Here is a 13,781-nt window from a genome sequence, read left to right as displayed (position 1 = left end):
CAAGGCATGAGGATCATGTGGTGAAAATTTCATTAAGATCGGATGTTTTTTGATTTGGTAAAAAGTGTGTGCCCTTTTATTATTTAAAGAGACAGTAACGTTTTTTCAAAAAGTTTTTTTTTCAACCTTTTAGTGTTTTCTGAGTCTGTCAAACATGTCTGAGTCTTCAGATAGACCTTGTTCTTTATGTTCAAAAGCCATGGCAATACCCCCTTTACACTTATGTTTAAAGTGTGCACAAACATCTAAACATTTTAAAGATCATCCAGTGTCAATACAAAATGCTGCCCAAGATGATTCTTTAACGGAGGGTAATGAGGATAGTCCTCCTTCCTCCCCCCACGTGTCTACGCCAGTTACGCCCGCGCAAGCGATGCCTAGTACCTCTAGCGCATTGCCCCCTGTTATCTTACAGCAATTAGCGGCAGTAATGGATAATTCCCTTGCAGCTTTTTTATCCAAACTGCCAGTTTTTCCAAGAAAGCGCGATAGCTCAGTTTTAAACATAGAGGATGAGCCATCTGAAGCTTTGGATAATGTATCTGTAGCACCCTCACAAAACTCAGAGGTAGCAGTGAGGGAAGGGCCGTCTGAGGGAGAAATTTCTGACACAGGGAAAGTTTCTCAGCAGGCAGAGTCAGATTCCTTAGCGTTTAAGTTTAAGCTGGAACACCTCCGTGTACTGCTTAAGGAGGTTTTGGCTACGCTAGACGATTGTGACCCCATGGTGGTCCCTGAAAAATTGTGTAAAATGGACAGATACTTAGAGGTCCCTGTATACACTGAGGCATTTCCGATTCCTAAGAGGGTGGCGGATATTGTGACTAAGGAGTGGGAGAGACCAGGTGTACCCTTTGTTCCCCCACCTATCTTTAAGAAAATGTTCCCCATAAATGACCCCAGGAGGGACGCGTGGCAGACGGTCCCTAAAGTAGAGGGGGCTGTTTCAACATTGGCGTACAACTATACCAATAGAGGACAGTTGTGCTTTCAAAGATCCTATGGATAAAAAATTGGAGGGCTTACTAAAGAAAATTTTTGTTCAGCAAGGTTTTCTGCTTCAACCAATCGCCTGCATTATTCCTGTAACTACTGCAGCGGCCTTTTGGTTCGAGGCTCTGGAGGAATCGCTCCAGAGATCGACTTCATACGATGAGGTCATGGATAGAATTCACGCTTTAAAACTAGCTAATTCTTTTATCACTGATGCCGTGCTCCAATCAGCTAAATTAGCGGCGAAAACCTCTGGTTTTGCCGTCATGGCACGACGAGCACTTTGGCTCAAATCGTGGTCGGCGGATGTGTCGTCCAAGACGAAACTGTTGGGGAAAACCCTTTTCGGCCCAGAGCTGAAAGAAATTATTTCAGATATCACTGGAGGCAAGGGCCATGCCCTTCCACAAGATAGGCCATTCAAGGCCAAAAACAAGGCTAATTTTCGCTCCTTTCGCAACTTCCGGAGCGGAACTGCCGCAACCTCTACTTCCGCAAAGCAAGATAACGCTTACCAGCCCAAAGCAACCTGGAAACCCTTGCAGGGCTGGAATAAGGGTAAACAGGCCAAGACTCCTGCTACCAAGACAGCATGAAGGGGTAGCCCCCGATCCGGGATCGGATCTAGTAGGGGGCAGACTTTCTCTCTTCGCTCAGGCTTGGGCAAGAGATGTTCCAGATCCCTGGACATTAGAAATAGTTGCTCAGGGGTACCTTCTAGAATTCAAGGATTCTCCCCCAAGGGGAAGGTTCCACATTTCTCATTTGTCTTCAGACCAAATAAAGAAACAGGCGTTCTTACGCTGTGTAGAAGATCTTCTAAAATTGGGAGTGATACACCCAGTTCCTATTGCAGAACAAGGACTGGGCTTTTACTCAAACCTGTTCGTAGTTCCCAAAAAGGAGGGAACTTTCAGGCCAATCCTGGACCTAAAAATTCTAAACAAATTCCTAAGAGTTCCGTCTTTCAAGATGGAAACCATTCGGACAATTTTGCCGATGATCCAGGAGGGTCAATATACTACCGTGGATCTAAAGGATGCGTATCTGCATATTCCTATCCACAAAGATCACCATCAGTTCCTAAGGTTCGCCTTTCTGGACAAACATTACCAGTTCGTGGCCCTTCCTTTCGGGTTGGCCACCGCTCCCAGAATTTTCACAAAGGTGCTATGGTCCCTTCTAGCGGTACTAAGACCGCGGCGCATTGCAGTAGCACCTTACCTGGACGACATTTTAATACAGACGTCGTCCTTTCACAGAGCCAAGGCTCATACGGATATTGTTCTGGCCTTTCTAAGGTCTCACGGGTGGAAGGTGAACGTAGAAAAGAGTTCTCTGTCCCCGCTCACAAGGGTTCCCTTTCTGGGAACGTTAATAGACTCGGTAGAAATGAAAATCTTTCTGACAGAGGTCAGGAAGTCAAAACTGTTGAATACTTGCCGAGTTCTTCATTCCATTCTTCGGCCTTCCGTGGCTCAGTGCATGGAAGTAATTGGGTTAATGGTTGCGGCAATGGACGTAGTCCCTTTTGCCCGAATCCATCTCAGACCACTGCAGCTGTGCATGCTCAATCAGTGGAATGGAGATTACGCAGATTTGTCTCCTCAAATTCAAATGGACCAGAAAACCAGAGACTCTCTCTTCTCTGGTGGTTGTCTCAAGATCACTTGTCTCAGGGAATGAGTTTCCGCAGACCAGAGTGGATCATTGTCACGACCGATGCCAGTCTGTTAGGCTGGGGTGCGGTCTGGAACTCCCTGAAGGCTCAGGGGCTATGGTCTCGGGAAGAATCTCTTCTCCCGATAAACATTTTGGAGCTGAGAGCGATATTCAATACGCTCCAGGCGTGGCCTCAACTAGCAGAGGCCAAATTCATCAGATTTCAGTCGGACAACATCACGACTGTAGCGTACATCAATCATCAGGGGGGAACAAAGAGTTCCCTGGCAATGAAGGAAGTATCCAAGATTATCAAATGGGCGGAGGATCACTCCTGCCATCTATCTGCAATTCACATCCCAGGAGTAGACAACTGGGAGGCGGATTTTCTAAGTCATCAGACTTTTCATCCAGGGGAGTGGGAACTCCACCCGGAGGTTTTTGCTCAACTAACTCAGCTTTGGGGTATTCCAGAGTTGGACCTGATAGTGTCCCGTCAGAACACCAAACTTCCCCTTTATGGATCCAGATCCAGGGATCCCAAGGCGGCATTGATAGATGCATTGATAGCGCCTTGGTCATTCAGTCTAGCTTATGTCTTTCCACCGTTTCCTCTTCTACCTCGGCTGATAGCCAGAATCAAACAGGAGAGGGCTTCGGTAATTCTGATAGAACCTGCGTGGCCACGCAGGGCTTGGTATGCAGACCTAGTGGGCATGTCATCGGTCCCACCATGGAAACTGCCATCGAGGCAGGATCTTCTACTCCAAGGTCCTTTCAGGCATCCAAATCTAGTTTCTCTGCAGCTGACTGCTTGGAGATTAAACGCTTAATCCTAGCTAAGCGGGGTTTCTCTGATTCAGTTATAGATACTCTGATACAGGCCAGAAAGTTCCTTAAAGGGACAGATATCTGCTTTATCTATTCTGTTACACAAGCGTCTAGCAGCTGTACCAGACGTTCAGGCGTTTGTTCAGGCCTTAGTCAGACTCAAGCCTGTCTATAGACCTGTGTCTCCTCCATGGAGTCTAAATTTAGTTCTTTCAGTTCTTCAAAGGGTTCCGTTTGAACCTTTGCATTCCATAGATATCAAGTTATTATCTTGAAAAGTTTTGTTTTTAGTAGCCATTTCTTCTGCTCGAAGAGTTTCAGAACTATCTGCTTTACAGTGCGATTCACCCTATCTGGTGTTCCATGCAGATAAGGTTGTTTTGCGTACTAAACCTGGTTTCCTTCCAAAGGTGGTTTCTAATAAAAATATTAACCAGGAAATCATTGTTCCTTCTCTGTGTCCTAATCCAGTTTCTAAGACGGAACGATTGTTACACAATCTTGATGTGGTTCGTGCTTTAAAGTTCTATTTAAAAGCAACTAAAGATTTCAGACAAACATCATCCCTGTTTGTTGTGTATTCTGGCAAGAGGAGAGGTCAGAAAGCGACTGCTACCTCTCTTTCATTCTGGCTGAAAAGCATCATCCGATTGGCTTATGAGACTGCTGGTAAGCAGCCTCCTGAACGAATTACAGCTCATTCCACCAGAGCTGTGGCTTCCACGTGGACTTTCAAGCATGAGGCTTCTGTTGAACAGATTTGTAAGGCAGCGACTTGGTCTTCTCTGCATACATTCGCCAAATTTTACAAATTCGATACTTTTGCTTCTTCGGAGGCTATTTTTGGGAGAAAGGTTTTGCAAGCAGTGGTGCCTTCCGTTTAGGTTACCTGACTTGTTCCCTCCCTTCATCCGTGTCCTATTGCTTTGGTATTGGTATCCCACAAGTAAGGATGAATCCGTGGACTGAATACACCAAGTAAGAGAAAACAGAATTTATGCTTACCTGATAAATTACTTTCTCTTACAGGTGTATTCAGTCCACGGCCCGCCCTGATATTTAAGTCAGGTTCAAATTTAATTTACAATAACTACAGTCACCACTGCACCCTATGGTTCTCCTTTTTCTCCTAACCGTCGGTCGAATGACTGGGGGGGCGGAGCCTGAGGGGAGCTATATGGACAGCTTTGCTGTGTGCTCTCTTTGCCATTTCCTGTAGGGAATGAGAATATCCCACAAGTAAGGATGAATCCGTGGACTGAATACACCTGTAAGAGAAAGTAATTTATCAGGTAAGCATAAATTCTGTTTTTTATGCAAATGTGGGGGCTCTCATACCTAACGCACAAATGGAATATCTTGGGGAAAACAGTAAAAGTGACATCTAAGAATGGTAATCTTTATATACTAAATATACTTATTTTACTGGCATCTAAGGGGTTTATGTGTTTAACGGCATGGGTGTGAAAAAACTAACAAAATTCCATCTTGAAGAAAAAAAATAGAATTTTGACCCTACAGGTTGTTGTAATGGAATCATGCACTTATTTTAAATCTAGTATTTTAAAGGTTTTGAAAGTGCAGTTTAAGAAAAGTATTTCGCTGTTATTTGGGTCATACTCATACAGTAGTATCTTTGAAAAACAATTTATCTGGCTAATGTAGATAAATTGCTAAACGTTATTTTTTATTTATTTAATGCAGATTAGTGTAAACCTTTATTTCACAGTAAAAAATATCCACAGTAGTAGAAATGGGTGAATACTGTTCAAATGATTAACATAAGAATTGATAAACTCTTCTGGAATCAATTGTGGCATTTCTAGTGGTGTAAACAGCGGGCACTAGCCAACCAGGATAAAGACTGGCCCCCAGTGAGCCCCCCCAACTGTGATTGGTGCTCATTTGCCACCACCACCACTTTGCCCAAGCTACACTTGACCCCGTCCACAACACGCCTAATCCCTCCCACCTGAGCATTGCCTACAAAACCACTTGTGGGCTTTTAGCAAGTGCCCCCTATAAGTAAATCCTGGAGACATCACTGGACATTTCCATAGGAAATTGCTAAATATAGAGTAGTTATCTTTTATGTTGTATACACATTGATTTGTGTATTCATGCTGTCTTTCTTCCATAGGTAGTGTGCATTCATATGCCAATGGCCATACTAGGTTTAATCATTACCAGCAGCAGCATCGCAGTGGCCATGAGAGAGAAGATGAAAGGGGAGATGTAAGTATGAGCTTTGTGTGTGATTAATCGGTTATTTTAGCCCTTTGTTTGTATTACAGAATTTTTATCCAGTCACCATAGATTTCATTGGTATTTCTCTACTGTTTCTACATTTCACCTCCAGTTCTGTGTACAAAAGTGTGTTTAGCACACAGGTTTAATAGGTGGCCTAGCAAAACAGATTTGCTAGGCTAAGATTGCTATTTTATACATCCTAAAAGTATCTTTAAAATTTGCTCTTTTTTTTATGCAAATTTAAAAATATTTTGCTTATATTTACCTTTTTGTTTTATGGTAAATGTGATGCTAAAATTCCATTTGTCTTGTATAACAAGAATGTAGTATTGTCTGCTTTGAATATATCTGAAAGGTAAAAAAAAAGTAATTCTACTAATCTTGCACTGTGCATGTAAAATTAATTTTGTCTTCTTCTATACAGGGCGGATTTTCAATGTTTATCCAACTGATGCCTATAATTGCATTGATCCTTTTATCGTTACTTAGTCAATTAATGGTCTCCAATCCACCATATAGTTTATATCCTCGATCGTAAGTATTTAAATGCAATGTGACATGGTTTAAAATGATCTAATTAATGCTTAATCAGTGGGGGTTTTAAACAATTTATATGAAACACCTGTATTTCAGTGGCATGGAGATGTATAAGCAGTAATGTATGTCCTTATGTACAATCTCATTAAGAGGGAACATCAAATTCACAGAATATGGGCTAATTTGTTGGATATAATTATTAATGCTTATTAACTAACCAATCAGACCACTCACATTGTTACTGTTGGTGTGTGTATATTTGTTTATAGGCAGACATGAATGGATCACAAAATTAATATATGGAGCTATTTACGTGAAATGCTGCCTCTTCTCAAGAGTTGGGTTTGCATTAATGCGCTGCAAACCTTTCTATTGGAGAAGCATCTTTGTCTTTGATCTAAATTTAGCTGCATGCTGCCCAAAGGAAAAGCACTGTTAAGTGGGGCACACTTCTACATACTACGCTTGTAGAGCTTCATAACTCTGCACTGTTTCTCAAAAAAGAAAAACGTCTTTCAGTTGTTAAATAGTTCTTGGGTTTGTTGGTTATTTTTCTTCTAGTTGTACTTTCATGCAAAACAATTGATGTGAGGTGGAACGCAGAGTTTTTTTTAAATTTCTGTGAACATAACTTTTATAGTTAAAGGGACAGTCTAGGCCAAAATAAACTTTCATGATTCAGATAGAGCATGTAATTTTAAACAATTTTCCAATTTACTTTTATCACCAATTTTGCTTTGTTCTCTTGGTATTCTTCGTTTAAAGCTTAACCTAGGAGGTTCTTATGCTGATTTCTTAGACCTTGAAAGCCACCTCTTTTCAGAATGCATTTTAACAGTTTTTCACCACTAGAGGGTGTTAGTTCACGTATTTCATATAGATAACACTGTGCTCGTGCACGTGAAGTTATCTGGGAGCAGGCACTGACTGGCTAAACTGCAAGTCTGTCAAAAGAACTGAAATAAAGGGGTAGTTTGCAGAGGCTTAGATACAAGGTAATCACAGAGGTTAAAAGTATATTATTATAACTGTGTTGGTTATGCAAAACTGGGGAATGGGTAATAAAGGGATTATCTACCTTTTAAAACAATAAAAATTCTGGTGTAGACTGTCCCTTTAATTTTCATATGGCTCAACCACTAAGGTTAATAGATTAACATTAGCTATACATTATTCAAGGTTTATTGTTTATCCCCAGGAGCTGGTAAAAGCTTCTAGAAGTCTTTAGTGCCTTTATGCCTCTTGTAGGTACTCCTCTCCATCCTGGCACCTTCATATTTGCTTCTAACTATTTTAAGTTAGATTGGGCTTTAAGCCTGTTTTTGCCTCCCACTAGAACACACCTCAAACGTTTTTCCTACTTTCATGTTAGTTAATTTTTTTCTGCTTTACTTAAGTTGATGCATTAGGTTTTGCGTTATCAAACAGCGTTTTCTTCTGAAGAAAGAGTAGCATTTGCTTAGATTGTTTGTTTGGTACACTCAAAGAAACACATTGAATTATGTTGAAAGTCACAAGTTTGTCTAAATGCAAGGCTTATAAGGAGAAGCCTGTTTTGAAGCTAATAGTGCGTCTACAGCATTTCACACACTACTTTCTACTGCTAATTTATAAGACGGAACGATTGTTACACAATCTTGATGTGGTTCGTGCTTTAAAGTTCTATTTAAAAGCAACTAAAGATTTCAGACAAACATCATCCCTGTTTGTTGTGTATTCTGGCAAGAGGAGAGGTCAGAAAGCGACTGCTACCTCTCTTTCATTCTGGCTGAAAAGCATCATCCGATTGGCCTATGAGACTGCTGGTAAGCAGCCTCCTGAACGAATTACAGCTCATTCCACCAGAGCTGTGGCTTCCACGTGGACTTTCAAGCATGAGGCTTCTGTTGAACAGATTTGTAAGGCAGCGACTTGGTCTTCTCTGCATACATTCGCCAAATTTTACAAATTCGATACTTTTGCTTCTTCGGAGGCTATTTTTGGGAGAAAGGTTTTGCAAGCAGTGGTGCCTTCCGTTTAGGTTACCTGACTTGTTCCCTCCCTTCATCCGTGTCCTATTGCTTTGGTATTGGTATCCCACAAGTAAGGATGAATCCGTGGACTGAATACACCAAGTAAGAGAAAACAGAATTTATGCTTACCTGATAAATTACTTTCTCTTACAGGTGTATTCAGTCCACGGCCCGCCCTGATATTTAAGTCAGGTTCAAATTTAATTTACAATAACTACAGTCACCACTGCACCCTATGGTTCTCCTTTTTCTCCTAACCGTCGGTCGAATGACTGGGGGGGCGGAGCCTGAGGGGAGCTATATGGACAGCTTTGCTGTGTGCTCTCTTTGCCATTTCCTGTAGGGAATGAGAATATCCCACAAGTAAGGATGAATTGGGATATATATATATATATATATATATATATATATATATATATATATATATACATATATACATACATATATACATACATACATACATACATACATACATACATACACACACACACACACACACACACACACACACACACACACACACACACACACTGGATATAAAAAGTCTACACATCCCTGTTAAAATGTCAGGTTTCTGTGATGTAAAAAAAATGAGACAAAGATAAATCATTTCAGAACTTTTTCCACCTTTTAATGTGACCTATAAACTGTACAACTCATTTGCAAAACATACTAAAATCTTTTAGGTGGAGGGAAGTAGAAATAAATAACTAAAATACTTTGTTGAAGCACCCTTTGATTTTATTACAGCACTCAGTCTTTTTAGGTATGAGTTTTTCAGCATGGCACATCTTGACTTGGCAAGATTTGCCCACTCTTCTTTGCAAAAACACTTCAAATCTATCAGATTGTGAGGGCATCTCTTGTGCACAGCCCACTTAAGATCACCCCACAGATTTTCGATTGGATTCAGGTCTGGGCTCTGACTGGTCCATTCCAAAACGTTAATCTTCTTCTGGTGAAGCCATTCCTTTGTTGATTTGGATGTATGCTTTGGGGCGTTGTCATGCTGAAAGATGAAGTTCCTCTTCATGTTCAGTTTTCTAGCAGAAGCCTGAGGGTTTTGCTCCAATATTGTCTGGTATTTGGAACTGTTCATAATTCCCTCTACCTTGACTAAGGCCCCAGTTCTAGCTGAAGAAAAACAGACCCAAAGCATGATGCTGCCACCAAAATGCTTCACTGTGGGTATGGTGGTCTTTTGGTTATATGCAGTGTTGTTTTTGCGCCGAACATATCTTATGGAATTATGGCCAAAAAGTTTAATCTTGATTTCATCAAACCAGAACACCTTTTGCAACATGCTTTTGGGAGACTTCAGATGTGTTTTTGCAAAATTTAGCTGGGCTTGGATGTTTTTTTTTCGTAAGAAAAGGCTTCCATCTTGCCACTCTACCCCATAGCCCAGACATATGAAGAATACGGCCGATTGTTCTCATGCACCACACAGCCAGTACTTGCCAGATATTCCTGCAGCTCCTTTAATGGTGCTGTGGGCCTCTTGGCAGCCTCCTAGACCAGTTTTCTTCTTGTCTTTTCATTAATTTCACGGTGTTCCATGGTATAGCTAATACCTTGGAAATTCTTTTGTACCGTTCTGACTGATACCTTTAAATAATGAGATCCCTCTGATGCTTTGGAAGCTCTCTGCGAACCATGGCTTTTGTTGTAGGTTGCGACTAAGACCGGACCATGGGATGTGTACCTGGTCCGGTATGAGAGTGCAGTCCCCTTCCGTGTTTTGTATATGTCTGGGGTGATTACATAAGCCTGTGCACCCTTCCCTTGTTCCCAGTTTGTTTGGATTTGAGAGCTTGCATTGTGTGGCTGTTTTAGGGTCCCAGGTATTGGAAAGGACCTTGACGTGGTACCTGGGCTTGTCCCATTTTGGCCAGATGCTGTAACTAACCTTTCCATTTTTGCTTTTAAATCTTAGCTGTGAGCATGTAAGTGAGTGCTTATATATATATATATATATATATATATATATATATATATATATATATATATATATATATATATATATATATATATATATATATATATATATATATATATATATATATATATATATATATATAATATTTTCACATTCTCTATATAAGAATTGTGTGTATGTTTTTATAAATACACAGTGCGTGTGATAAACTTTTTTGTTTTTAAATGTTGTCTTACTAATTAATTTTCTTTCGCAGTGGTACAGGTCAAACTATTAAACGTTTTACAGAAAACCTTGGTGTTACCTATTATGTGAGCAAGGACTTTCAGTCTGAATATACGGGCTTGTTGCTACAAAAATTAGAAAAGAACATTGAAGAGGATTATGTAGCTAATGTACGGAATAACTGTTGGAGAGAGAGACAACAAAGTAAGTGACTTATTGAGTACCAAAACATTTACCAGCTATGTGTCAAACTAATTTAATTGACTTCTTTGATTATCTAACTGAAATGTTAAATAAAATTGGAGCATATATAGATATTAGATTCCAACAACGCATTTGACATTGTCCCATACAACAAATTAATTCATGAACTGTTTTTCCTTGGCTAGACTAAAAATTGGGAAGTAGGTATAATGCTGGTTAAGGGATAGACAACAGAGTGTCTTAAAGGACCTCTAAAGTCAAAATTAAACTTTCATGATTGAGAGAGAGAGAGAGAGAGAGAGAGAGAGCAGACAATTGTATACAACTTTACAATTCACAACCATTATCTAAATATGCAAAATAATTTTGTATGCACACTTTGAGACACCAGGTCCTACTGAGCATGTGCAAGATTCACAGAGTATATTTACATGCATTTGGTGATTGGCTGATGGCTTTCACATAATGTAGTGGGAAGGAAAATAAAACTAACCTTGAAATTTGTTAGAAAAAAAATCTACTATTCATGTGAAATTCAAACTAAGTGCTTTTGCATTCATTGTGTATTTATTATGCATTATATAGTGCCATTATACTGTGTTTAGTGGTTCTTTAATAAATGGAATGCATTCAGCAGAGGGAGCAATTATTGGTGCTAGGGCCAAAGGTTCTAGGGCCTGTTTTTTTTATCAAATTAGTTCTGGAGGTGTATCAAATGAGAAGATAAAAAAAAAAATTGGATGTTTGGACAAGTGACTGGAATTTAAAGTTTAGCATTACAAAGTGTAAAATGATGCATCTAGGTAATAATGTCCAAAGATTAAATACAGACTTAATGACACTTTACGGACTGTTGCAAAAGAGGAATGGGACTTGGGAATTATTATTTCAGATTATTTAAAGTTTAGTAAACAATGTAGTTTTGTGGCAAGTAAAGCCAGTTCAAATGTTTGGTTGTATAGAGGTATTTGCAGCAGAAATAGTATGGTTATTTTGCCACTTTAAAGATCACAAGATATGCCCCATTTAACATTGCACAAGCATGTGATAAAACGCTGTCTTTAGTGGCTTAGAAACGGGCAGAAATTTAGAGGTTTAAATGTTATAAAGTATATTAATATAACAATGTTGGTTGTGCAAAGCTGAGGAATGGGTAGTAAAGGCGTTGTCTATCTTTCTTTTGCAAGATGTACCGAGTCCACGGATTCATCCTAACTTGTGGGATATTGTCCTTCCTGACAGGAAGTAGCAAAGAGAGCACCACAGCAGAGCTGTCTATATAGCTCCCCCCTTAACTCCATCCCCCAGTCATTCTCTTTGCTGGCTCTAAGCAGGAAGGGTAAAGAGAAGAGGTGTTAAACTGTTAGTTTTTATTTTATCTTCAATCAAGAGTTTGTTATTTTTAAATGGTACCGGTATTGTACTATTTATTCTCAGGCAGGACATAGATGAAGATTTCTGCCTGGAGGATGATCTTAGCATTTGTAACTAAGGTCCACTGCTGTTCCCACAGAAGCTGAGGAGTACAGGAAAACTTCAGTGTGAGGAACGGTTCTTGCTATACAGCAATGAGGTATGTTCAGTCATTTTTCTGCAGAGACTGTGTTAACTCAGAAAGGCTGACAGTATCCCCTTTAGGGGAAGGGTAAGCAGTAATCCTAGTGTTTAAGAGGTTTTACTAGCTTGCATAAAGGGCTTATTTTGTTTTTTGGGCACTCAGTTTGTATGAGAGATTAGGGACAAACGTTTGGGTGTTCTGGGAGTAACGTTTTTTCTCTTGTTAAGTGTAGTCAGTCCACGGGTCATCCATTACTTATGGAATATATCTCTTCCTAACAGGAAGCTGCAAGAGGATCACCCAGCAGAGCTTGCTACATAGCTCCTCCCCTCACATGTCATATTCAGTCATTCTCTTGCAGCCTAACTAGATAGGTCGCTGTGAGAGGTCTGTGGTGTTTTTTAACTTAGTTTATTTCTACAATCAAAAGTTTGTTATTTTAAATGGCACCGGAGTGTGCTGTTTATTCTCAGGCAGCATTAGAAGAAGAATCTGCCTGCGTTTTCTATGATCTTAGCAGACGTAACTAAGATCCACTGGCTGTTCTCATCTGAGGAGTGAGGTAACTTCAGAGAAGGGGAATAGCATGCAGGGCCCCCCTGCAAATGAGGTATGTGCAGTAATTATTTTTCTGAGGAATGGAATTGACTGAGAAAATACTGCTGATACCAATGTAAAGTAAGTTCAGCCTTAAATGCAGTGATAGCGACTGGTATTAGGCTGATGAGTGTGTGTACACTGAATGTATTTTTCTAAGGAATGGAATTGACTCTGAAAATACTGTTAATATTGAAATAATGTATGAGCCTTAACTGCAGTAAAAGCGACTGGTAGCAGGCTTATTAATAACAATTCATAACTTTTCAAATGTATGTTTAAAACGTTTACTGGCATGTTAATCGTTTTTTGTGAGGTACTTGGTGATAAAACTTATTGGGGCATGATTTTTACCACATGGCCATCTTTGTTTTCTGCATAGAAACAGTTTTCTGAGCTTCCCCACTGTTGTAATATGAGTGGGAGGGGCCTATTTTAGCGCTTTTTTGCGCAGTAAAAATTCAGTCACAATCTGTCTACTTCATCCTCCATGATCCAGATCGTCTCTAGAGAGCTCAGGGGTCTTCAAAATTCATTTTGAGGGAGGTAATCAGTCACAGCAGACCTATGACAGTGTGTTTTGACTGTGAGAAAAACGTTAATTATTAAATTGTTAATCCGTTTTTGGGTATTAAGGGGTTAATCATCCATTTGCTGGTGGGTGCAATCCTTTGCTAAATTAATACATTTACTGTGAAAAATTGGTTGCTATAACTATTTTGGTTCATTGTTATTTCAACTGTGACAGCTTTTTGTGCTTCTTAAAGGCACAGTAGCGTTTTTTTATATTGCTTGTAAATTTATTTAGAAAAGTATTTCCAAGCTTGCTAGTCTCATTGCTAGTCTGTTTAAACATGTCTGACACAGATGAATCTCTTTGTTCACTATGTTTAAAGGCCAATGTGGAGCCCAATAGAAATTTATGTACTAATTGCATTGATGCTACTTTAAATAAAAGTCAATCTTTACATGT

The 13,781-nt window shown here is 39.7% G+C and overlaps 1 protein-coding gene across 1 annotated transcript in view; it reads left to right on the top strand.

The window, feature by feature from the left end:
• Positions 1-13,781, top strand: part of DNAJB14 (DnaJ heat shock protein family (Hsp40) member B14) — a 122,288-nt gene that overhangs the window by 87,287 nt on the left and 21,220 nt on the right. The window contains exons 5-7 of the mRNA XM_053703482.1: positions 5,627-5,721; positions 6,161-6,270; positions 10,481-10,653. Of these exons, the coding sequence (XP_053559457.1) occupies positions 5,627-5,721; positions 6,161-6,270; positions 10,481-10,653 (378 nt within the window). The remainder of the gene's footprint in view (positions 1-5,626; positions 5,722-6,160; positions 6,271-10,480; positions 10,654-13,781) is intronic.

The sequence above is a fragment of the Bombina bombina genome, chromosome 2 (assembly GCF_027579735.1).
Source record: "Bombina bombina isolate aBomBom1 chromosome 2, aBomBom1.pri, whole genome shotgun sequence".
Taxonomy (NCBI): Eukaryota; Metazoa; Chordata; class Amphibia; order Anura; family Bombinatoridae; genus Bombina; species Bombina bombina.
This window is presented reverse-complemented; position numbering and strand designations above follow the sequence as displayed.